The sequence below is a fragment of the Rhamphochromis sp. 'chilingali' genome, assembly GCF_963969265.1.
Source record: "Rhamphochromis sp. 'chilingali' genome assembly, chromosome: 15".
Lineage (NCBI taxonomy): Eukaryota > Metazoa > Chordata > Actinopteri > Cichliformes > Cichlidae > Rhamphochromis > Rhamphochromis sp. 'chilingali'.
This window is the reverse complement of record NC_137942.1, coordinates 3,998,062-4,024,155: the sequence shown is the minus strand read 5'-3', so window position 1 is coordinate 4,024,155 and position 26,094 is coordinate 3,998,062. Positions and strand designations below refer to the sequence as shown.

General features: G+C 41.8%; 2 protein-coding genes across 3 annotated transcripts in view; one reads left to right on the top strand and one right to left on the bottom strand.

The window, feature by feature from the left end:
* The window catches only part of LOC308410654 (growth arrest-specific protein 7-like), a 56,677-nt gene extending 49,391 nt beyond the window's left edge, over window positions 1–7,286 (bottom strand). The window contains exons 1-2 of one of the 2 annotated variants that reach the window (XM_080904162.1): window positions 7,139–7,286; window positions 1,803–1,926 (exon numbers count right to left, since the gene is read on the bottom strand). In XM_080904162.1, the coding sequence (XP_080760288.1) occupies window positions 1,803–1,926; window positions 7,139–7,141 (127 nt within the window). In that variant the 5' untranslated portion in view covers window positions 7,142–7,286. The remainder of the gene's footprint in view (window positions 1–1,802; window positions 1,927–7,138) is intronic. The other variant, XM_080904163.1, reaches the window with a different exon arrangement.
* A 5,312-nt stretch (window positions 7,287–12,598) lies between these two features.
* On the top strand, window positions 12,599–26,036 carry LOC308411362 (myosin-4-like; the record flags this gene model as incomplete). Its single annotated transcript, XM_080905245.1, has 39 exons — window positions 12,599–12,802; window positions 13,189–13,332; window positions 14,510–14,666; window positions 14,741–14,768; window positions 14,864–14,972; window positions 15,054–15,146; window positions 15,234–15,297; window positions 15,382–15,480; window positions 15,559–15,662; window positions 15,740–15,878; window positions 15,964–16,082; window positions 16,690–16,839; window positions 16,926–17,096; window positions 17,190–17,496; window positions 17,581–17,657; window positions 18,068–18,155; window positions 18,237–18,354; window positions 18,426–18,549; window positions 18,634–18,770; window positions 18,932–19,187; window positions 19,267–19,509; window positions 19,586–19,762; window positions 19,837–19,982; window positions 20,580–20,670; window positions 21,574–21,963; window positions 22,052–22,178; window positions 22,261–22,379; window positions 22,457–22,653; window positions 22,717–22,900; window positions 23,322–23,487; window positions 23,572–23,696; window positions 23,767–24,075; window positions 24,158–24,361; window positions 24,963–25,088; window positions 25,161–25,331; window positions 25,430–25,534; window positions 25,626–25,721; window positions 25,804–25,935; window positions 26,016–26,036. The coding sequence occupies 39 exons, from the start codon at window positions 12,599–12,601 to the stop codon at window positions 26,034–26,036; spliced, it is 5,817 nt and encodes a 1,938-aa protein (XP_080761371.1).
* Window positions 26,037–26,094: the final 58 nt, after the last annotated feature.

Sequence of the window (26,094 nt, the reverse complement as noted above, 5' to 3'; positions counted from 1 at the left end):
TGGATCGAATCGGCAGGCCTTTCTCCACATGAACAGGCTGCTGAGATACAATGATGGGGAGGAATGATAATGAGGCCTCTCACCGTTCACAGTGTTAAAGCGCTGAGAGCTGAATGCTGAGATATATAAATTAAACCAGATCTGCTGGAATCAGCACATTGGAGGTGTAGATTTACTGTAATGCCCAACGGCAATAAACAGTACAGTTTGATTGTTTAAGCTGATTTTCAGTGGATTCAGATGGAACGTTTTGTTCCTGGGTATCAATTCCTTTGCACAAATATATGACGGTGTTTAACAAAAAAAGGAAAAATCATCATGGATATGCAGAACAATTAATTCAGTCAGAAAGCACTTTTGTGTAGACGTCTCTGTGACGATGAAGGGCCAAAAATGCAAAAACAAAAGGAAATAAATGTCTTAATAAAAACCAAAAAACATCATGAAATGCAAGTAAATGTTTCTCATATGGTTTTAATTTTCAGTTGTTAAATATAATAATAATAATAATTATGGACCTGATGTTGTGTTTATCATTAATTATGTTCAGTTTGCTTCATCTTTAGTTTTTCACCCTCGTGTGTTTCCTGTCAGTTTATCCTCAGTTACAGGTGCTGTTTGTTTTGACCTCTCGGTTTAGTCTTTGGGTTTTATAGTTAGTTTCCCTCAGGTCCCCCTTTCTGCAGGTCTTCCTGTATGTTGCTTTATGTTGTTTTATTTTGGTAGCCTTTGTCCACGGTCTCGTTTCCCTGATTGTTTGCACCTGTGTTTTCTCTACAGCTGTGTTCACCTTCCCTCAGTGTGTCTGTGTGTGTTTGTGCTCTCGGCTTGTTTCTGCTCGACATACTGTTTGCTGTGTTTTCTGTTATCTCCTGTGGTTCCTGAATTCCTGTTATTTTCCCCAGTGTTTCTTTTGCTTAACCATGGACTTGTTCTTTAGTTACCTTTTGCACTCCTGTTACACCTGCAATAACGAGTCATCTTTATTTTGCTCTTTGCCTGCTCACAAACCTGCTTTGGTGTCCTCATTCCTTCTTTAACCATAAAAAGCTTTGCAATAAAAACCAAGCTAATGTTTGGATTCCAAAAACTGGAGTTCCTAATGGTCAGTTTAGTCTGGATACACAAGTCAGTCAGTCCCCACAGACTGTCATAATGACTCTACAGAGGGTCAATTCTTTATATTGATTACCAAGCTGGTTTTGTTAAGACTTAAAGGTAGGGGTGTGGCAGCTTTGACCTACGTGTGCTCCAACACAGGAAGCTGTAGATTATCAATTAGGCTTCAGTTAACTGGAGACCAGTTGGCAACCATCTTACAACAACTGGTCACAAGAGAAAAATATGTTTTCTGTGACTGGTTGGCTGTGCTGCACAAAAGCATTTAGTTACCTACTAGCAACTAAAGCAATTGCAAGGAGGTTTTTGACTTTTTATAATTTATTTCAGCCACAACTTCCAGAAATCACTTGTCAACTGGTTGGGAAAACACATTTTTCTCAAGCAACCTCTGTTTGATAGGTCATGGACTGGTTTCTAAACCTGTGTGACTGAAGCCCGATGCTCTACCTCGACAAGCTAGTGTGACTGAATTGGGCGTCTGTCATGTTTACGCTGTTGGTTTCTTATGAAGCATTTTTTATGGAATCTGAAAAATAAGAAGCAAATGGGTTGATGCAATTATGGTTACATCCAACATATTTAGTGTGTGATTACAACTGTTTTCCACATGTTAGAGGAACCATCATTTAACTGGTGTATCTAATCTCAAGCTGGTGTTTTATTCAGTGCTCTATCTGTACCTTTACTGGAGCTGTTGACATAATACCGCAGTCCCTCAGGTGTAATGTAGCTGCTCCATCCCGGGGGAAGAGGCTGGCTGTCAGTCTCCTCAGTGGGTGCGGCAGAGCTCTCAGGGGCTGGCTTCTGTCACAGAACAAATTCCCAGTTTACTACCACATAAACCCAGCATGTGTCCAGGTGTTTCTGCATGAAAATATTACAATACATTATTTTAATATGGATGTACAGCCTGCAGGAGACAACATACTGCTATGTTTGACCTTAACTCCTGTTGGTTAGCTCCACAATATTTTTAATTAGGCAGTTTGTCTCCTAATTTCCTATCAAGTTGCACAGTGCACATTTGGTTGATTAATCCCAGACACACGGAGCTGAAAGCTAGTTTGGTTTAATAACGTGGCCATTAACTGCTGGGGATCCTGAAGGCTGTGCAAATAGATAGCTGAGTTTACCCCGAGTGAGGGAAGATTGAGTAAACGCGTTTGTAATGTGATGCTGCTGCGTCATTAAAGTTTATATCACGTTACCGCCTCTACACAAGCTTGCATACACAGTAACTGTAAGGAGTCATGACAACCTCTGGGATAAGTAATGTTATTATCATCGTATTCCCATTGGGCTTTTCAGCGCTTCGCACTTGCTACATAATGGTGTTATTCATGTGGTGAAATATGATCCACTGAATGGATAAATAATGATAAATGCTCGCTCCACCTTATCAGCAATCCCCAGGAGCCTCCGTCATGCTGAAGCCATTTTATTTGGGCTGCACTCGGAGCGCGCAGGGCCAGAAATTACTGCAGCGTGCTTTACAAGGGAAAAGTCGTTTTTAATCTGCAGGGATCGCCGCCGCCCGGCTGTTCATTTTCAAACGCAGGCTAGCGTGGCCCGTACAGATCTGTCTGCTGAGTCTGACAGAGGCTCTGCTGAACTCCAGGACGGTGCACTCCAATCAGACATCTGAGGGGAGGTGGGCGGATGCGACGGGACAGATATATAAATGGAAGATTACAAGCGGAGTGATAAAGGAGCTGTATCGTGTTTCTTTGCTCGGATGGGTAACAGGGCAGAGTGGGTGGATAAAGTCGATTGATGTGCAACATTAAATGGGTCTCATTGGCTCTTTTCTATCCTCGCTTCTGATGTCGGTGTGCTGTGAGAGCAGCAGATAACTTCAGCTGTGGATCTCTGCAGTGTGTTAGATGCTGAACTCACAGCTAGGGGATGTTTACTGCACGGACAAGATAAGTGACATCCTCTCCTGACAGTGACACCTATGCCATGCGGAGGCAGCAAGTCTTTTTTGCACCAAGCATTAAATTATACCTGTTAAAATGCAACAATTACTGGGGCATTAATTATGAGAGAGAATGTCAGATGGTATCGTTATAGAGCGTGATGCATATGGTTCCACCTTCCTTTTTGAGGAACCCAGATGTTCTGTGCACATCTGCAGTACTGTAGCATATAGAGCATGTTCATTAGTGTCCTATTTGAGACTGACTGAGCCAGCTTTAAGGTGAAGCGATCGAAGCGTCTACCAATGCAAACAAAGAACAACACTGAGTTTATCAAGCGTTTGCCACAAGAAGACAGTGCACATCACTTTGGTTCCTACAACAAGTTTTAAGTTGCCACCACAGGAAGAAACATAAAGGTCACGAAAAATGCAAAATCAGTTCATTATTTAAAAGAAAACGACACCGTGCTCAGTGTCCAGAGTTCCTGAGTCAGACTCGGTCCCCATCAGTACAGATTCAACTCTGTTAGCACATGTAACCCTCCATTTGCTTGAATGGAGGGTTACATGGAACTTGTAATTTATTCGTTATTAAATATTTCTGTACAAATCAGCGTGCCATAATTGCTGCACTGCCCAAAAATTGGAGTTGTGAGGAGCTCAGGGTTGATGGGCGGGTCAAAAAAGAAAAGATACGAAAAGGAAAAAGACTTCTACATGGGAAACTTTTGATATTGTCTTTGATTTGATTATTAGGTTAATTACAGTGAGAAAGGGCCGCAGTATTAAAAAAATCTAACTAACCTAACATTCAACTCTTTGGACTGTGGGAGGAAGCCGGGGGACTTGGAGAGAACGCTGTATAGAACGATCCTGGAGGGCTGGTGGAATTGGGCCCAGAACTTTCTTGCTGTGAAGCAACTGGACCTGGTTGACCACTGTTTTCCAAATTTCTGTGCCCAAGGCAGGCCAAAAAGCAGGTCAAGCCTTCAAAGCACACCTGTATTATTATTTTTACAGAACCCTTCATGGCAACTGGAGTGATTTCATTCTTAACTTTTAATTGTTTTCTCAGATGAAGGCACTTTTGAGCACGACACGTGCAGTTGCTTTGCACATAAATTGTACTTATCCCAGACATTTTCATGTAGTTGCATGCCCTTACTGTCCGAAGTGAAGATCCTGGGCTCTTTGGGATGTTTGGTTTGGTTTCTGCGTGGCTCTTTAGTTTCCTGGCTGTTATTAGTAAACCTCATCAAAAACAAATGACACACACACACCACACTACTAACACAGTCTTTTTAGATTTCATTCATCATTTAAGTGAACTAATAATAATAATAATAATGTTTGTGGTCTCCAGGCATGCTTGAACGTAACTCAGTGCACACTGTGGTTTGTATCTATACAGAGCAAAGCATCCACCGGCAAATAATATACCAACTTCAATTCAGATGGTTGTTTTGTAAAAAAATGATGTAATAACACAACTGTCACCCTCTCAAGACTAATCTCCCTAATTTTAACGTGTCTTTAGATAGCGGTGGAAACAAAGTGGAGGAAAAGTTCCCTATTTTTGATGGAAGCACAGCTTCAGGGAACTGGAGTGTTTATCTTGTTCATCACAGAAGTGCTGGCAGGGCTGTGGCCTCCCGTTAAACGACAGGAAAGAAGACGTCTTCTTGCTTAAAGAAAGAAAGAACAAATCAGCCTTTCAGCGGACTGAGTAGGGCATCTGTGAGATAATTTCCGGGCCCTCCTCTTTTTTCTTCTTTTCTTTGTCTAAACCAGCGTCCTGTGTGGAGTGGTAGCACACCCTCCCCGAGGCTTCCTCTTGCTTTTAAAATTGCTTCTGTTTGAAAGTCTGAGCAGCTGCCCCGGGGCACAGAAACAAACCTGTGAGAAATTGTGCTTTTAGATGTTGTCGGAGCAGTCTAAAATTATACACTGGTGCTTTTCTCTTTTTGATATTTTAAGTTGCTTTAAAACCACATTCAGATTAAGAGCCTCAAATAGGTTTGAGATTACTTTGACTTCTCAGTGAAGCGATGTCCCAATTTTCCACCCATATTTTCTGTGGAAGTCCTTAATTTACTGCTGCTCACAGTCTGGTTTTTTTTTGTACTGCGTGCAGTCTAAAATGAATCCCTTTGTTCGGTGTTAAGTGTTTTAAATGTTATTATGGAGCGTATAATAAAGTTAAGGCCCCCTAATCTGGTTTCCTTTGTAGTGGGAGATCTCAGTGCTTCCTTCCTCTCCCCGTCAGCCCTCGTCAACCAGGAGAAGCTCATGGAAAGCAGCGAGAGGTCTACACAGCCTGTCTTGTTAGTTTCTGCCTTTTCAGAGAAAACCGCCCTAACGCAAGTGGAGGGTAACATTAAGAGCAGAACCCCAGAGGATTGTGGGATTGGGCTGAGATATCTTACAGATCTGTGTGGGTTTTTTAAAGCTCAGATATCACTGGGCTGCACTATTCACTGCCAGCCAGAGGACGTGTGAAATCAATGCAATAAGCAAATCAGCAGCTGATAAGAATCTAATGATAAGGGTTTATCTTCACACACAACAAGTCAGGCATCCTTCAGTTCTGGTTACCTGTATGATTATAAAATTTAGAGATTTATAATGTTTTGAGCCACAGTCCTACCATGAATGGTCCCAAACTTGCAGTTGGTGCTCCTACAGGTAAGATAACCAATCTTTGTGGCTGATATTTTTTAACCCTAAAAATCAGCGGACTCACACAATAACAAGAAAGGACTGGATGCTGTACATGTGTTGCCAGGCGACATAAAAATATAAAATGCAAAGATATTTGTCCCTCAAGTTTTTCCATTTCTTTACCTCACACCTGTTCTGATAATTTCAGCGATCTCCCTCCGGTAATTTGGCGACATTTGCGAATCTTTATATTGATGCAGCGATTATTATTCCTTCAACTGTGGCGATAATTGTTATTCTCTCACTGATAAATCCAAAACTGTGAAGCAGAAGTAGCCGGAAATGCACAGGAGGAATCGACGGTGCAGAACAGGCCAGTCACAATAATTGCAGACTTCTCAGGAGGTGTACATCAGGTTATGTGTCACATTAGGACGTAGATTTCCCGGTGAAGCTTAAAGTGGGCACGAGCACTCACCCACCCTAACCGACCTGTGTGACTGCAGCCGAGCTCACACAAAGAACTTTTCATGCCTAAATCTAACAGCAGCTTTACATGCTAATAACATGAAGTATTTTTTAACCCTTTCATGCATGAATTATGACAACCTCAATCAGGATTTTTTTCTTAAGTATTTTTATTCATCTTTTGGCATGAAAAAAAGATTTTTGAACTTCATTTTTTTACTGTACTTTTTAATGTACTTTTCAAAGAGTTTTTACATGTGCACTTAGGTGGACAACATCTCCTCTGAAGTGGGTGGCAGGGTATGGAGTGACGCATCAGTGTCCAATGTACTGGTTTATGTGCAAGTATACCATCAACAGCGACACAAATACAAGAAAACAGCCTTTGAATAGCTGTCCACTGTAGTGACCACTAAAGGGTTAAAAAATGAGTGATGAAATAATTGACTCCACAGGCTTCCAGTCCAAATTTTTTTTCCTCTAAAAGTGGAAAATATTAATTTTGTGTACATGGACGTTGGTCAGTATCCCACATACGAGACCTCTTAGCATAAAAATGTTTCCAAGAACATGAAAAATTTGAAGATTCATGTTCAGAAAAATAGAAAAAGATTAAAAGCTATGTATATTTTATAAACTGTCAAGAGACTGTGTTGACCTCCTCAATATGCTCTAAAACCAAAGTATCCATAGCAACAAAATGTGTTTCCTTAGAAAATTAAGCTTTTAAACCCTTTGTTTGTACTTTTTTTTACAGGAGCTTTGAATATTCACCTCAACTCAAATCAATTTTCTTAGAATCATAAAAATTTGCTACATGTCTCCATTTCTGCTTCATTTAGATGTAAAAAAGCTAAACTAAATACAAGGTTTCACACAGTTGCAGTATTTCCTTTTAATAATTAGAGTCCATTTGATGCTACTCCTTTTTTTAATCACATAAGGCAATTAAAATAAAGTTCCTACCATGCTGTTAAGCTGAGGAGCAGTCAGTCATCCAGCCAGTGGAAACGAGTAAAGAGACTGAAAGGATTATTAGAGCTCATTACTGTCCAAAATGATCCAACGTCTCTCCAGGGTCACAGCTCAAGACACAGAGGGAGCAGAGACACTGAATATCTTTTTCATTAAGAGGCTTTTTTCCCTGCTTGTACCAAATGAAAGCCCTGGCAGAGAGGCATGCTTTGGTTGTGATCAATGCGGGACATTTTCTATGAAGCTTTGTCGAGCAGAGAAGGCCAGTGGTTGTCAGTCTGTTTTTGGGAAACACAAAAGCGGACACTGTCAGATGGAGCTGTGATGTTCGGGAGGGGGACAACAAGAACTTTTCTGTCTCGCCGGCTTGTTCTCTTCTGCTAAACTGAATTAGCTCTGCATGTATTGAGTATCAGACTGCTCATGCTCAGACAGACGAGGTCTGTCTCTCTCTCAGAGAATAAAGATGCTTGTGGCTGCGGCACCTCCGGCCCTGCAGGATTTCACAGATATGAATTTGCACTGTGCAGATGTGCATGAACGTGCACGAGAGCAGATTTTAGGGCAAAAATTAAAGCCGATGAAGAATTTAAATACAGTAAAGCGTATTAATATATGTATGTATATGTATACTGTATCAAAAAGAAAAACTACACTCAACAAAAATATAAACGCAACACCTTTGTTACTGCTCCCATTCCCCATGGGATGGACGTAGAGACCTAAAATTCATTCCAGATACACAATATAACCATCCCTCCCAAACAGTGGTCACAAATCAGTCCAAATGTGTGGTAGTGGGCACATCTGCCATATTGAGATAATCCATCCCACCTCACAGGTGTGCCACATCAGGATGCTGATCTGACATCATGAGTAGTGCACAGGTGTACCTCAGACTGCCCACAACAAAAGGCCACCCTGGAATGTGCAGTTTTTTGCGCTATTGGGGGTCTGGGGACCCAGAACCGGTCAGTATCTGGTGTGACCACCATTTGCCTCATGCAGTGCAACACATCGTCGCATGGAGTCTATCAGATTGTCAATTGTGGCCTGTGGAATGTTGGTCCACTCCACTTCAATGGCTGTGCGAGGTTGTTGGATATTCGTGGGAACTGGTACACCCTGTCATATACGCCGGTCAAGCACATCCCGAACATGCTCAATGGGTGACATGTCCGGTGAGTATGCTGGCCATGCAAGAACTGGGACATTCTCAGCTGCCATCTGCCCTGAACAATGTGAACCATGATTCATCCGTGAAGCGCACACCTCTCCAACGTGCCAGACGCCATCGAATGTGAGCATTTGCCCACACAAGTCTGTTACGGCGACGAGCTGGAGTCAGGTCAAGACCCCGATGAGGACGACGGGCATGCAGTTGAGCGTCCCTGAGATGGTTTCTGACAGTTTGTGCAGAAATTGTTTGGTTGTGCAAACCAATTGTTCCAGCAGCTGTCTGGGTGGCTGGTCTCAGACGATCTTGGAGGTGAACCTGCTGGATGTGGAGGTCCTGGGCTGGTGTGGTTACACGAGGTCTGCGGTTGTGAGGCCGGTTGGATGTGCTGCCATATTCTCTGAAACGCCTGTGGAGACGGCTTATGGTTGAGAAATGAACATTCAATGCACGGGCGACAGATCTGGTTGACATTCCTGCTGTCAGCATGCCAATTGCACGCTCCCTCATTGCTTGTGGCATCTGTGGCATTTTGCTGTGAGACAAAACTGCACATTCCAGGGTGGCCTTTTGTTGTGGGCAGTCTGAGGTACACCTGTGCACTACTCATGATGTCAGATCAGCATCCTGATGTGGCACACCTGTGAGGTGGGATGGATTATCTCAATATGGCAGATGTGCCCACTACCACACATTTGGACTGATTTGTGACCACTGTTTGGGAGGGATGGTTATATTGTGTATCTGGAATGAATTTTAGGTCTCTACGTCCATCCCATGGGGAATGGGAGCAAAAACAAAAGTGTTGCGTTTATATTTTTGTTCAGTGTAGTTATGAACAAATATGACATACAGAATGATACAATTTCATTAGTTTTTAGTTTAGGTTTAAAAATGCTTTGTTTTCTTTCATTTTAATTTATTTTATTAAGTTTAAAACAATCATGTAGACATCCCAGTGCCTCCTTTAAGCTCTGCGTTTGCAAATTTGACCAGTTAGACATAGTCACGAAATATTGCTTCAGTTATTGCTTAGTGTGGATAAAGAAAGCATAAAGTGATATAAATATAAACACTGCATTTACTGATCCATAAACTGACATTTTTATTTTATGTTTCTAGGCAAACTGAGTTTATTAAATTAATCAAAATATAATTTCCATGTTTGTCTAATGTTCTGCGTCTTCTCCTCATTCTGTCACTGGAGTACACAGCTGCCTGGTCTAAAAGTTCAAAATAAAGAGAAAAAAAAAACAGAAAACTAGGTCATTTTTGTTAGGTTGTCATTTTTCTTAGTGTAGATCAAAAGAACTTGGCTGTCTCATTGGAAAGGAAAAGATCCAAAGAGATCTAATATTAATGTCTTTTACATCATCAAGACACTAACGAGCTGTTTTGAGACCAGTCGAGGGGAACAATCTCGTACACGCCTGACAATAAACTGTAAAAACACATTTTCCTTGTTAGTGCTGGTTGTTTAAGGTTGTATCATGTCTGAAAAATCAAAAGCAATAACCTTAAAATGAGTGGATGTGACGCATGACAGTGACATACTTCTTTAAACTCGATGGAAAGATCAGTGTCATGTTGGTTTAATATTCCAGAATCATGGTTATTGGCTGGTAATGGTTACTGCTTTCCACCATCTTTGGTCCAGGATCCGGGGGTCCCAGCAGGAATCTTTATAAAGGAGCTGAAGTTTCTTTAACAGAGTGCAGACTCAAATGTCAAAATGTCCACCACATCTGAAGGTTTCATAATCATGGACAAGCGATTTATTCACCAGATTTAAACAAAAGCTTGTTACCCAACGACCAGGCTTCTCGTCTCCTTCTCGGTACCTTTCAAGCTATTGCTGAATAAAAAAAACATCCTTGGTTCATCCTTCAGATTTAATGGATTTTTTATGTGCTCAACAAAACCTCTAATGCTTTAAAAGGTCTATTTATCTGCTGGTGTTGTGTGATTTTGTAACCATTTTGGAACGTCACAGAGAGACAGTTCAAAGAGAACTGCAATCAAAGTGAAACCAGACGCGAGGTTAAAATCCCGTCCCTTACTTCACCTTGCTTTTGATTTTATAACCTTTAGCAAAAGCTTCTCCTGAAACGTTAGCCACGAACAACTGGCAGCAGCTCTCGTCCACACTGAAGATCACCGAGCGTCCTCTCACATAAGCAACAATGCACTTCTCGCACCGGACTGTTTATTTTGGAGCGTTGCCAGGGCTCATTGTTAAAACAACAGTATCCTACTCAGGCTTTGATGGCCTTTATTTCCTCACCAGCTGCCTGCAATAATCCTCTAAAAGGAATATAATCAATCCGCTTCAAATCCACTTTTAAGGTTGTCTGCCTGCTCGTGTCCGGACATTAATCATCGCTTTCTGCTTTATCCACCAATATAGAAGTTTAAAACCCCTAAAACATGCTGGCTAATCAGGGGACACATTGAGCTTATTTCCCATGGAGATAGTATAAATAACCTGCAGCATGTCACCTCTGTAATGTAGGGGTTGAGCTTTTTTTGTTATGCAGGATTTGGATGAAAATTTGTGTTTATGATTGTTTATTTGGATGCATTAAACAGAAGAAGGCTTGACCAAAAGAACCACAGTTTACTTTGGATTGCAGTGTAGCCAGAAAATGTCTGAGTAAGTATATAACCTTTACAGTGTCCCAAAACAACGATTACAACATGGCATCAATACTGGCCAATGATGACATGACTTCAAATGGCTTTTCTGTCAGATTTTCTCTAAAATCAAGGGTCTTTTCTCAGCACTGAGCAGCTCCTTCAGTGGGAGACTGCGGCACCCACGGTGTGGGACGGAGAGATTTCGCAGGTCTTTCCTCCCCACTGCTGTCAGACTCCATAATAAAGACTTTAACTGATCAAGCACACACATCCATACATATACAATAATACTAAGTGCAATAATCCTTTCTGTCATCGTTGTATTTTTACTCAGTTGTATATAGTATTTGTATTTGTATTCTATTTTTATCTTATTGTATATTTATTTTATTTTATTCTACTGTATATAGTATTTTATTTTATTCTATTCTGTACAGTTGTGTACTGTATTTATTCTTATTGTATTCTAATTTTTGCCTCATAACTTTTGCACTGTCCACTTCCTGCTGTGACAAAACAAATTTCCCACGTGTGGGACTAATAAAGGTTATCTTATCTTATTTACAAGTTCATTGAATACCTTTGTACTGGTTTTATGTATGCTTTTTTCATTTTATGGTTTTACTGTATTGTAATTAGGGCACTCAAGAGAGTACTCCTATGGCCTTCCCAGTTTAAATAATACTAATACTTTTAAATGGTGACTTTACAAATAATTTTTCTTGTAAACAAAATAAGGATAAAAAGGTCAAGGTTGACCGAATTACTTGTTTTTGGACCTTGTATGTTCATTCATACCACCATATTACTATTTTAGGAATTTTCTACAGTAGCTTTGCATGATTTACATTTTCATAGTTCAAAATAATCCTTCTTTGTCTTATTCATTCTTTCTTTTTTCTTTTTTTAGCTGATTTATCTCCTCTCCCTTTCAGACAATTTTCCTCTGACTGGTTGTCTCATGGTAACAAAGTGGGTGGGTGGGCGGAGCTTCAGTCCCTAAGAGCTCTCTCTTTGATCTGATATAAAACCAGAGCTACAATTTGTGTAAATACATGCCCAATACATTTGTGTTTTATTTCTGTTCCATCATGTTATTTTTTATTCAACTGTTTAATTGGTTAGTCCACTTTTCTTTTACTTTGCCAGCTTCACATGTGCCAAACTTACATTAAATATTCTATTTGTCCCAGTGTACTATTCTCCATTTGGGACATTTTAAGGTGTCTGGATCTAAATATAACTGTAGCTTGCACCTTGTGTTTAATCCATGATCCATCCTCATCCGCGATGGGCAGCAGGTTTGTGTAACTCTATCAGTGTATGCCCATGTAAAGGAAGAAGGCTTCACACCAAGGACAATGGTGTGATATAAAAAGGGACAGTGCCACTGGTAAAACCACAGGGTAACGATCCCATTTAACAGCTTCTGCGCTGGAGTTTTGGAAAAGCTGAGACACTTTGTTTGTGATCAGGTCCAAACGCAAACTGTTCAGTGTTTCTGTTCTTGTACTTGTGCAGCAAAGTGGGTGAGTATGATAATGTTCGGGATGCATTTTTTAAGTGTTATGTTGACATAATTTTTAATTCAAGAGATGATTGGTGTGTGTTTTTTTAAATCTTTGATTTAGGAGAAAATGAGCACCGATGGGGAAATGACAATTTTTGGGGTGGCTGCCCAGTACCTGCGCAAGTCTGAGAAGGAGAGGACGGAGGCTCAGACACGGCCGTTTGACAGCAAGACGGCGTGCTTTGCGAGCGATGAGAAAGAGATGTATGTCAAGGCTGAGATCCAGGAAAGGGCAGACGGCAAAGTCAGTGTGAAGACGGCGGATGACAGAGTGGGTGGACTGAAGTGTTGCTCTAATAAACTGCTTTGGTGACAACTGAACACAGCCTGGGAAAAAAAGAGCTTTCTGTATATGAGATGTCTCACGAGGACATTATTCTTTCTAATATTTTAGAAGGATTTTATACAGCTGTCATAAAATCTGCAATAAAAAACCTCCTGAACTTTATTATTCTGGCTTTCAACTGAGACATTTAATCTTGCCTGAAGCCCTAAATGCTGCTTCAGTTTCCACAAAAGTAATAATTTGAATGAAAATGTGATTCCACATTATTAAAACGTGTAAAGGCAGTAATTATCCTGCAGGCATTTGGCCTTTGAAAGACCTTTTTCCCCCTTAACTTTGGGCATCGTGTTTCAATATTCATCTTTTTTCAGACTTTAGCTGTCAGAGAGGACCAAGTGTTTCCCATGAACCCCCCAAAGTTTGATAAGATTGAGGACATGGTGATGATGACACACCTCCACGAGCCTGCTGTGCTGTACAACCTCAAGGAGAGATATGCAGCTTGGATGATCTACGTAAGTCAAACATAAAATATGAAGCTGCGCGCAGAGTTAATTAAAACAGCGAGGCGTTAAAAATTGGAAACCAGATTTTCAGATTATTCAGAAGCTGCAGTGTGATTGTTTAGAAACAGATGACTTCACTCTGGGCTTCATAAGTTATATAAGTAAAAATGCAAACTTAAATTAGGAGTTACTGTCGTTTTTTATGAATTATTTTTGTAAATAATACTAAAAGTTTTAATTTTATAACTAGGAATATACTTTACTTTATTAGAGTGGATCCATAATGTTAAAAATTTGCTAAAATCCAATTTGAGATTATTTTTTTTTTACATTAAAAAAAATACATTATACTTCATCTGTACTGTAAAAACCAAAAGTGTGAAATTGTCCATTTTCATACAGTATAACTAATTTGATAGTTGTGCCACAATTTTCATATTTATACAGTTTTTAGTATTTAGCTCCTTAGACGTGTGCACAATGAGAAATAAGTTTCACAGTCTATTTCTGAATAGATTCACCTCACACACACAGATACCTGTGAACTGGTGTTCAGCAACATAGTAAGAAAGTGCTAGAATTTTCTGTAAATGAAGCACTAACTTACTAGGCCTTTTAAAAACTCACAGCAAGATACATTCTCCAAAAGGTCCCATTCATTCACTCATTAGGAGGCCTAATCGATAGCAAATGGCTACAGGTACCTGTGTCGGCACACCTGTCAATCAAAGCAGCTGCAGGCCTAACTTTAAGCTTTATCAACATCTAAATGGATGAGCTATAAAAACAAATAAAACACAAAAATAAATAAATAAAAAGTACCCCTCAATAAAACTCTTTTAAAGCGGGAAACATATTTGAAACAAACTTTAAATCTTATGAAGTTTGGCATGTTAACATGACAGTCTGTGGGGACTTGAGTCTGTCTTGTGTGGAGATTAGAGGAACTGCAGTTTTGGGCACTTCTACATTGGCTCAATTTTCAGCCCCAGAAGAAAGGACAGAAAAATCCAAAACCAAGTTAATGAAATACTCTGTTTTAATGAAGCAGACTAATGTTCCACATGTGGTCAATATAACTTTTGCTGTGATGCAGATTTGAAGGCTGAATTACTTATGCAGCTGCAATGAGCCACCTGATGTTGCAATCGAAAACCTGAAAGCCTCTTCCGTGTTTCCCACGCAGACCTACTCTGGACTCTTCTGTGTGACTGTGAACCCTTACAAATGGCTGCCAGTCTACAACCCAGAGGTGGTCCAGGCCTACAGGGGAAAGAAAAGGATGGAAGTCCCCCCTCACATCTTCGCCCTGTCTGACAACGCCTATCAGTTCATGCTCACAGGTGCCAAAGCAGAAACGTCTCTGCAAAAGGAATCTTTACATTTTTTGTCTAACTTCCATTTCTTCTGTCCTCAGACCGTGAAAATCAGTCTATACTAATCACGTAAGTTTAACAGAGACTGTTTCTCTTCACGAGGACTTTGCATCGAATGACTCGTAGGGTGAAATGTTGGCTTTTTCATTTCTTTTGTTCCTCAGTGGAGAATCTGGTGCAGGAAAGACTGTCAACACCAAGCGTGTCATTCAGTACTTTGCAACAATTGCAGTGTCTTCAGACAAGAAAAAAGAGGCAATTAACAAAATGAAGGTAAGTTCATCAGCAGTCAGTCAGTCAGTGTTTCAGAGTGCAGTGGGCATCAGATTTACGTGAAGGTCCGCTCTTCATCAGGGGACTCTGGAGGATCAGATCATCCAGGCCAACCCTCTGCTGGAAGCTTTTGGGAATGCTAAGACTGTGAGGAATGACAACTCATCTCGCTTTGTGAGTGAGCCTCAGGGACTTTACACTTTGATTTAATTTCCCAGATGGTTGTGAGAAATGAGATGCCCCGTTTTTTGTGTTGAACAGGGTAAATTCATCCGAATCCACTTTGGTGCGACTGGTAAACTGGCATCTGCAGATATTGAGACGTGTAGGTTTATACTCACTAACTTTGGATAAAGAATGAGGTAAATTATCTTTCCACAAAGAGTAAAATGTTTTTTCTTTCTGAAAGATCTGCTGGAGAAGTCGAGGGTGACATTTCAGCTGTGGGCTGAGAGAAGCTACCACATCTTTTATCAGCTTACCTGCAACAAGAAGCCTGAACTGATAGGTGAGCTGATGAATTGTTTTTGAACTACTTTGATGCTCTCAATGCTCATTTGCATAAACCTCATTTCTTTCCCTTCAGATCTACTTCTCATCACCACCAACCCCTACGACTTTGCCTTCATCAGTCAGGGAGAAATCAGTGTGAAAAGCATCAATGACGCTGAAGAGCTAATGGCTACAGACGTGAGTGGACTCAGATCTCGCTGAGCTGAGTTACAGCTCATTCAAATCTGACTTGGCCTCTTTTATTTTAAATACAGGAAGCTTTTGATGTTCTGGGCTTCTCCTCTGAAGAGAAAGCATCCATCTATAAGCTCACTGGCGCTGTGATGCATTATGGGAACATGAAGTTCAAGCAGAAACAGCGGGAGGAGCAGGCTGAGCCAGAGGGCACTGAAGGTGAGGGCGATACAAACAAATAAACAAACAAAAGAAAGAGCTATGAATGAGGTCACATATCTATATTCTTCTGTTTTCCCTGCAGTGGCTGATAAAGCAGCGTATCTGATGGGCCTGAACTCGGCAGATCTGCTGAAAAGCCTCTGCTATCCCAGAGTGAAGGTTGGAAATGAGTACGTCACCAAAGGGCAAAATGTTCAGCAGGTAAGCTCAGAATCTAAAAGCGTTTCATCCTGATAACAGCTCAGTCACACCAGAGTAAAAACAAGATGGAAACCTCTTTGCAACTATGTAAAAAAATCAGCAGTTGCTACGGTGATTGATTTCCTTTTTTCTGAATTTGCCAAACATTTGTTTGGCCAACATCCTCAGTCTCTTGGCATCCAGAGGTTGCAATTGCACAAGTCGCCTGTAGGGAAGCAACCTGTCTCCAAACAACAGCAATCTAACTCAGACTGACTGAATGACATTTAACAGATTGGCGAATGTTTAGAATTGTAAACGCAGCCAGATTGGCAGCACTTTGTGATCAATATGTGCTGATGAGCATTTCATGGCCCCCCTCCATTGTTTTCCCTGGAGTGACTGTAACATAAGCAGCCTACACACTCTGAGATTCTGAAGTGTGACGCTGAACGAACTAACTTTGATAGGACATCAAACATGATGCATGCAGTCTGTACAACAATATTACTGAAATGAGGCCAAGATGCGAGGCTATCTATCTATCCCGTTATGCTGCATCCTCCTCAGCTTAGTCTTAGATGTCTTTTGTGCAGCACTGTATGAAGATAATTCACCATCTTTCCAGGTGTACAACTCTATTGGTGCCCTTGCAAAATCAGTCTACGAGAAGATGTTTTTTTGGATGGTCGCAAAAATCAACCAGCAGCTCGATACGAAGCAATCCAGACAACATTTCATTGGAGTTCTCGATATCGCCGGCTTCGAGATCTTTGATGTGGGTGTTTAAAATATATCTGTACATTCCTCACAATCTCACAGAAATTTGTTTATTTACTTGAATAACATATTTTATGTGTTTAGCACAACAGCATGGAGCAGCTCTGCATTAACTTCACCAACGAGAAGCTGCAACAGTTTTTCAACCATCACATGTTTGTGCTGGAACAAGAAGAATACAAAAAAGAAGGGATTGACTGGGAGTTCATTGACTTTGGTATGGACCTGGCAGCCTGCATTGAGCTCATTGAAAAGGTATTATATGCAGTATGATTTAAAAAATAAGAAACATGAAACTTAATGTTTCAAATACGAGAATGTTATTAACAAGAATTTTGGGTTTCCAAGCCAATGGGCATCTTCTCCATCCTTGAGGAAGAGTGCATGTTCCCAAAATCAACAGAGACGTCTTTCAAGAACAAACTCTATGACCAACATCTTGGCAAGAACAACTGCTTCTTGAAGCCCAAACCAGTCAAAGGGAAGCCCGAAGCCCACTTCACGTTGGTGCACTACGCTGGCACCGTGGACTACAACATCACCGGGTGGCTCGAGAAGAACAAAGACCCGCTCAATGAGTCGGTGGTGCAACTTTACCAGAAGTCATCAGTCAAAATACTGGCCATGCTGTACGCGCACTACTCTGGATCAGACGGTAAGTATGCCTTTTTTCCACTAGCGCTCGATTGTTTATTAACATGATACGGTCGTGTTATGTTTTAAACTGTCATTGATGCAGAGACAGCTGCAGGAGGAGCCAAAAAGGGATCCAAGAAGAAGGGGGCATCTTTCCAGACTGTGTCGGCTTTGTTCAGGGTAACATAAAATTTACCAGTGGTTTCTAGGGTGTGCATCAATTAGAAATCATCCTGGAAATCAGTTTAAATAAGTAAAGATTGTATTTTTAAATATTCTATTAAAAAATAAATGGTAACACCAAAACCCATCGTTTTCTTCACAAATTGTTTGGGGGGGGGGGGGGGGGGGGGGGGGGGAATTAAGCTTGTGGTGTAGTTTCCTTCGTCCGTATTTTTAATGCTTGCCCCAGATTTGCTCAAGGTTAACAAATTAAGCCTTGCAGTGCCTCCTAGAAAACCTTTTTTATGGGTAATCTTAAATATTGCTAAGCAACTGCTAGTCATGAGCATAACAAAAAAGTATTCCTGAGTTTAAAAAGAAGTCAAAACTATTAGAACAAAACTTCTACACGTGTGGATTTTCTGCAGGAGAATCTTGGGAAGCTTATGACCAATCTGAGAACCACTCACCCTCACTTTGTGCGCTGCTTGATACCAAACGAGACCAAAACACCAGGTAGTTTTTAATAATCCACTTATTCTGACATTTATATAACCACAGTAATGCAACTAAAATAATTACTGCCTTCAATAACAGGCATAATGGAGAACGGCCTCGTTATCCACCAGTTACGATGCAACGGCGTGCTGGAAGGCATCCGGATCTGCAGGAAAGGCTTTCCCAGCAGAATCCTCTATGGTGACTTCAAGCAGAGGTAAACACTCAAAGCTTTTGAATATTTCATACCTTTTGCTCTTATACTCAGATTTATCATTTCTCCGACAGGTACAGGATTCTTAACGCGAGCGCAGTTCCAGAGGGACAATTCATGGATAACAAAAAAGCTGCGGAGAAGCTCCTTGGCTCAATCGACGTGGATCACACGCAGTACAAGTTTGGACACACTAAGGTTTTTAGTTGTTAACATATAACAAGGGTTAAATGGTAAAGAAGAGCAATGAGAAGTGAGAGTGGTAATGACCTTTCATTTCAGGTGTTTTTTAAAGCCGGCCTGCTCGGCGCCTTGGAGGAGATGAGAGATGAGCGACTGGCACAGGTCGTGATGTCCACTCAGGCTCTGTGTCGCGGATACCTCGTCCGGCTAGAGTATCAGAAGATGATGGCCAGAAAGTAAAGATGCATACTGCATTCATGTGTGGTGGACTAAAAACAAAGAAAGAGAAAATCATACATTAACTCTTATAGGCTGTGCCAACAGGCCCTGCATGCTTTATAGATCCATCACAGCTAAAACCTGCATCTTAAATGAAATGAAATTTCTACTTTGACAGGGACGCAATCTACACCATCCAGTATAACTTCCGTTCCTTCATGAATGTAAAGCACTGGCCGTGGATGAAGCTGTACTTTAAGCTGAAACCTCTTCTGAAGAGTGCTGAGGCTGAGAAGGAAATGGCCCAAATGAAGGTGGACTTTGGAAAACTCAAGGAAGATCTGTCCAAATCAGAAACCCGTCGGCGGGAGCTGGAAGAGAAAATGGTCTCCATCGTACAAGAGAAGAACGATCTGTTGCTTCAAGTCCAGGCCGTAAGTTAAGAACCACTTATTGTCCACGTGGGTGCTGCGACTTTTGAGAAATAATGTTAGCCCACAATCTTGATATCAGGAGGCTGACAACCTGCTGGATGCAGAGGAGAGGTGCGAAGGACTCATCAAAAGCAAGATCCAGCTGGAAGCCAAACTCAAGGAGGTGACCGAGAGACTTGAAGATGAGGAGGAGATCAACGCTGAGCTGACCGCCAAGAAGAGGAAGATCGAAGACGAGTGCTCTGAACTGAAGAAGGACATCGACGACTTGGAGTTGACCTTAGCTAAAGTGGAGAAGGAAAAACATGCAGTAGAAAACAAGGTGAGTCTCCAATCAACTGCTGTATCATCTCAGTAGAGGAGAATTGTTATATCTTCCTTCTTAATCATCGCTGTAGGTAAAAAACCTAGTAGAAGAAATCATGAGCCAAGATGAAAACATCACCAAACTGTCCAAAGAGAAGAAAGCCCTGCAGGAGGCTCATCAGCAAACACTAGACGACCTGCAGTCCGAGGAAGACAAAGTAAACGCGCTTACCAAAGCCAAGACCAAACTGGAGCAGCAGGCGGATGATGTGAGTTATCCTGCATGCAGAAGTACTGAAGTGTACAGCTGCTGTTAAGATGTGTAAGATGGCTTTATCTTTAGCTGGAAGGTTCACTGGAGCAAGAGAAGAAGGTCCGTATGGATCTGGAAAGAGCCAAGAGGAAGCTGGAGGGTGACCTGAAACTTGCTCAGGAGTCAATCATGGATCTGGAGAATGACAAGCAACAGCTGGAAGAAAAGCTGAAAAAGTAAGGACTCAATGTTTTGGTGCTGAAAAGAGTGTTTAAAAATGTTATTTTCTTTATACATATAGGAAACTGAGTTTGTAAGATAGTTAACAGTTTATGGGCAAACAAAGTTTTGAAGCCAGGAAAGGTGTTAGCTGTGAATGGAGGGGCTGTGAGTCACAAACCCACAAAGAATTAATCTGTAGTTTCCCTCTGTGCAAAGTTTTATCATCTCCCGGCTCACTGTTTTGGTTTCTGTTTGACATTCATGCTCCAAACATAAGAGACCAAAAGGACCAGAGCTGGTGGAGATGATAAAGTTTGTACACAGGCAGCTTTATGCAAACATATTCTTCAAACCAGCTCTTTAATCTCACTGCTTACAGCTTGTTGCACTATTTAATGTGTGTTATATATTCATTTATGTGGCACTGTGCACTCACTGGTTACTTTATTAGGTTGCTTGCTAGTACTGGGTTGGAGCCCTTTTTATCCTTGAACATGGTCAACTTGAAATAATGACAGATCCCTCAGAGTAACATATTTCTTTTTAACCCTTCAGGCTTCAAAAATAACAATTTTCAAGCATTCAGCAAGTTTTCCTTTTTTTTTTTACAGGAAAGACTTTGAGTTGTCACAACTGCAGTCAAAGATAGAAGACGAACAAGCACTCAGTGGTCAGCTGCAGAAGAAAATCAAAGAGCTCCATGTGAGAATTGTTTTGAATTACCTGAGCTGGTGTCCACTTCAGGATTTACATTATTGGCAGATAATATAATGATGCAGATGAGAAAGGTTCATCGACTGTATATCTACTTATTCTGCTTTGAGTAGAAACACAACATAACAGATACAGTACATTTTATCTCCATCACTGCAACGTCACTAATATGAAGCTGATTCTGTGCTTTTCTGTAGCGGTTTTCAACAATAGCACTCAACTGATTTCCGATGATGTCCAAAACATTATGGCCAATAACATTTCCTTAGACTGGAGCGCCTATAGCCTGTACACAAAAGATGGACACTGGCTGTAGCATCACTGGACATTGCATCCTGATAGTGACACTAACTGGGATCATAGTTTACAAAATAAACGTCTTGTGTTCAATAAGACCTAAAACTAGTGATTGAAACTTTAAAATAATCAGGAAAGTGTTTACTGAGGTCATAGATTGTAAATAAAATAGGCAGGAAGGCAGAAAATGAAAATAAGTCAGGTTTAAACCTCTGCAAGCGAATAAATAAAGAAGGCTCCACAAGACTGACATCAGTGGCTACAGGAGGGGCCGTATCCCAAAAAATCTGACAAAGACATGACTTCAATTTCATCTGTGTAATGTTTCATTATCAAAACTGGCAAAATGTGAGCTGGTTTTAACAAAAGCAACAAGAAGAACTGGTGAAAAAGGAGGTACAAGTTGCTCTGACCCACTTTTCTAAACTTTTGGTCTTAATAAAAGTGGGTCAACTAAAATGTTAGCCACATGAACTGGATGTCTTACGTGTCCCAGGTTAAAAAATACCACACATGCACTAAAAGCTTTCAATTTAAATGGTGCAACCATTTTTAAATAACAAATAAAATTCCTGAATCACATTTGCAACTCAGGCCCGAATTGAGGAGCTGGAGGAGGAAATCGAGGCCGAGCGTTCGGCTCGAGCCAAAGTGGAGAAGCAGAGGTCTGATCTGTCCAGGGAACTCGAGGAGATCAGCGAGAGGCTGGAGGAGGCCGGAGGAGCCTCCGCCGCTCAGGTGGAGATGAACAAGAAGCGTGAAGCTGAGTTCCTCAAACTTCGCAGGGAGCTGGAGGAGTGCATGCTGCAGCATGACGCTACCTCTGCTGCTCTGCGCAAGAAACACGCAGACAGTGTGGCCGAAATGGGAGAACAGCTGGATAACGTGCAGAGAGTCCGGCAGAAGCTGGAGAAGGAGAAGAGTGAGTTAAGGCTGGAGTTGGATGACATGTCGAGCAATATGGAATCCGTGGCCAAAACAAAGGTTGGTCATTAAACTTGTCTTTGTCTTTACGCTCCCTTCAATGTAAAAACATTACAAGGTTTATGTTTTTGCTTTCTTAAATTTGAAGATCAATTTAGAGAAAATGTGCCGATCACTTGAAGATCAACTGAACGAGGTGAAAACCAAAGAGGAGGAGCATCTGAGGCTCATTAATGACCTTTCGAGCCAGAAAGCTCGGCTTCAGACAGAAAACGGTAAGGAGTAAAGTAAACAAGCTGGAAGTCAAATAAAGTCACAGATACACCTGCTTTAATTCTCTTTACACCTCCCATCCAGCTGAGATGTCTCGGCAGCTGGAAGAAAAGGAGTCCCTGATGTCACAGTTAACCCGCGGTAAGCAAGCCTTCATTCAGCAGATCGAGGAGCTGAAACGGCTTCACGAGGAGGAGGTGAAGGTAAGCTGTGCCGAAACACACTAGCCTGAATGTTTGGCAGTTTAGTGTGTTCATGGTGTCGCTTTCATTCTGCTCAGGCTAAAAACGCCTTAGCTCACAGTTTGCAGTCATCACGTCATGACTGCGAGCTGCTAAGGGAGCAGTACGAGGAGGAGCAGGAGGCCAAAGCCGAGCTGCACCGCTGTCTGTCCAAGGCGAACAGCGAGGTGGCTCAATGGAGAACCAAATACGAGACAGACGCCATCCAACGAACCAAAGAGCTCGAGGAGGCAAAGTAAGAACAGTCTTCATTTCACTTTAAATGTTGTGCTAATGATGACCCGAATTTCTCCTACAGGAAGAAGTTAGCCTTCCGTCTGCAGGATGCAGAAGAAGCTGTGGAGGCCGTTAACTCCAAGTGTTCCTCTCTCGAGAAGACGAAGCAGCGGCTGCAGGGAGAGGTGGACGACCTAATGATGGATGTGGAGAGGTCTAATGCTGCTGCTGCCACTTTGGACAAGAAGCAGAGAAACTTTGACAAGGTTTGGTTTTCATGAGATATCCTAAAATTGCTGATGTGACTGATGCATTCGTTAAGAGGTTCAGTAAGAAGAATATCCTGCAGGAGGAAGGTAGAGTGGAACAGGTGAGAATTACTTTAATAGTGGTCAACACTCCCAAACCTCTCTTTACGCAGCTGTTAATAAGACAAAACTCGTAGGATAATTAAAGTACTGACTTCAGTTCAAGCCATAACTATTTGTCAGCAATCTGCTAACACTGTTCAGTTGTTTAGCAGCATTATAGAGGATATCTGGTGCCAAAGACCCAAAGGAAGGATAAAGATTGTATGATACCTGATGTCTTGTTGAGCGTCCATATGCAAGCAGCATCATGTTTTGACAATAAAGTGATATATTTATCTGAAACCATTTACTGATATGTGAGCCTTTTATTGTAAAGGTTGTTGCTGAGTGGAAGCAGAAATACGAGGAGGGTCAAGCAGAGCTGGAGTCAGCTCTAAAAGATGTTCGCTCTTTGGGCACGGAGAACTTCAAGATGAAGAATGCCTTTGAGGAATGCCTGGAACAAGTGGAGACACTCAAACGGGAAAATAAAAATCTGCAGCGTATGTCAAGGTCCCCCTTTTTATAAAAATCTCTAATAATGCAGCAAAATGTCGATCGTTATCATGATTTCCTTCTCCCTGCAGAGGAAATCATGGATCTCACGGAGCAGCTGGGAGAGATGGGGAAAACCATCCACGAGCTCGAGAAAGCAAAGAAACAGGCTGAGCAGGAGAAGTTAGAGGCTCAGACGGCTCTGGAGGAGGCAGAAGTGAGTAGAAGAACAATATTTAAACAAACTCTGCTGTCTCTGGGTATTATTACTGCATGTCCTTGTTCAGGGCTCACTGGAGCACGAGGAATCCAAGATCCTTCGAGTCCAGCTGGAGCTAAACCAGGTGAAGTCTGAGGTGGACAAGAAGCTAGCTGAGAGGGACGAGGAGATCGAACAGCTGAAGAGGAACAGCCAAAGAATCATCGACACAATGCAAACCAATCTGGATGCTGAGGTCCGGAGCAGGAACGACGCCCTCAGAGTGAAGAAGAAGATGGAGGGAGACCTGAACGAGATGGAGGTCCAGCTGAGCCACGCTAACAGGCAGGCGGCCGAGGCCCAGAAACAGCTGAGGAACATTCAAGTTCAGCTCAAGGTGGGCCGCGTGTAGACAGCGAGAAGAGTTTGTTATTACCTCAGCTTAAGAACATGCTTCTATTTATAACATTTCTGTTTAGGAGGTCCAGATTCAACTCGATGACGCCCTGAGAAACACCGATGACATGAAAGAGCAGGTGGCCATGTCGGAGCGCAGGAGCAACCTCGTGCAGGCTGAAATGGAGGAGATCCGAGCAGCTCTGGAACAGACCGAGAGAAGCCGCAAGCTAGCGGAGCAGGAGCTGCTGGATGCCAGCGAGAGAGTTCAGCTGCTACACTCACAGGTTCAGATCCACCAGTTTTACATGTGCACACATTTTTTTATTAGCAATAGATGGCACGACCACAACGGACAGCTATTGACCATGAGTTGGTGGTAGGGTTGAGAAATGTTGGGGGTCAGGCCAGAACTGGGGTTATATTTATGAAGAATGTGCAATCAGATGAAAGGCATCCTGCAGACTAAATGATTCAGTAAATGATATTAAATGATCAGGCTGCTCTCCCTGAGGTGAGATCAGTGAAACCTGCAACCTGCAAATAATTTATCTAATTTAGCGAATCGATGTCAGGTCATAAATTTGTTGACGAAAATCTGTGTCAGTGTCTGTCAGTAATGGGTACAAACCTCAGAAGTATTCCAGTTCTTTGTTTTTTCTTACTTATAAGTTTCAATAGATTTAGTAGAACAAATAAAAATATATTTGGCAAACTTTTCAAACCAGATTTTTAATTTTCTCAGAATTTTCTCAGATCGCAGCAGTCGTAGCTCTACAGTTAGAATCCACTTTTTCTCTGAAACAACATCTATTTAAATATTTGAAGGTATCACGACTCATCATCATTATTTGTCCCTCTTATGTTAATTCAAATCCTCGCCTGCAGAACACCAGCCTGCTCAACAGTCGGAAGAAGCTGGAGGCGGATCTGTCTCAGATTCAGAGTGAGATGGATGATAGTGTCCAAGCAGCCAGGAACGCTGAGGAGAAAGCCAAGAAAGCCATCACTGATGTAAGTCGATTTTTCTCAGTGTAAGCCTAAAAGATGCAGCAGTATGCTAGCCATTTTATTACTTTTTTTCAGGCGGCCATGATGGCGGAGGAGTTGAAGAAAGAGCAGGACACCAGCGCTCATCTGGAGAGGATGAAGAAGAACCTGGAGGCGACTGTCAAAGACCTGCAGCAGCGCCTCGATGAGGCCGAGAACCTGGCCATGAAAGGCGGAAAGAAGCAACTCCAAAAACTGGAAGCCAGGGTAATCTGACCAAATAACATCTTTCATCAGCTTTAGGAACAGGAGGGTGTTGCTCAAAAACACAGGAGACTGATGACCAAACATTTTCGCCCTTCCAGGTGCGAGAACTCGAGAACGAGCTTGAAGCGGAGCAGAGACATGGCTCAGAGTCTGTGAAAGGTGTGCGCAAACTCGAGCGCAGGATTAAGGAGCTCACCTATCAGGTAGAAAAAACCCTGTTCACTTTCACAATGCAAGGTTTTTACAAATGTTTCAAAAAATGGAGATTGTTTCTTTTCTGTCACCAAAAACTAGTCCGAGGAGGACAAGAAGAACATGATGAGACTGCAGGAGCTGGTAGACAAACTCCAGCTGAAGGTGAAAGCGTACAAGAGGCAGGCTGAGGAAGCTGTGAGTGTTTTTTCTGTCAAACATGTTGTAGTTAGATGTTTGGAGAATTTGATTTAGTTTTTTTTTTTTTGGTTGTTAACAGGAAGAGCAAGCCAACACTTACCTGACTAAGTTGAGGAAGGTGCAGCATGAGCTGGAGGAGGCCGAAGAGCGAGCCGACATCGCTGAGTCCCAGATCAACAAGATGAAAGTGAAGAATCGAGACACGAGCAAGGTGATCGAATCAGCCAAAGCTAATGCACCTTAAACTCACTGTAATAAGCGCTAATGACTTCTTGTTCTTCTCATTTTCAGGTAAAAGATAGCGGGGAGTAGCGGCGATTAAAGGGCATTAAGATGATATCGAAAGCTGAGTCTCTGAAACTCATTTGAG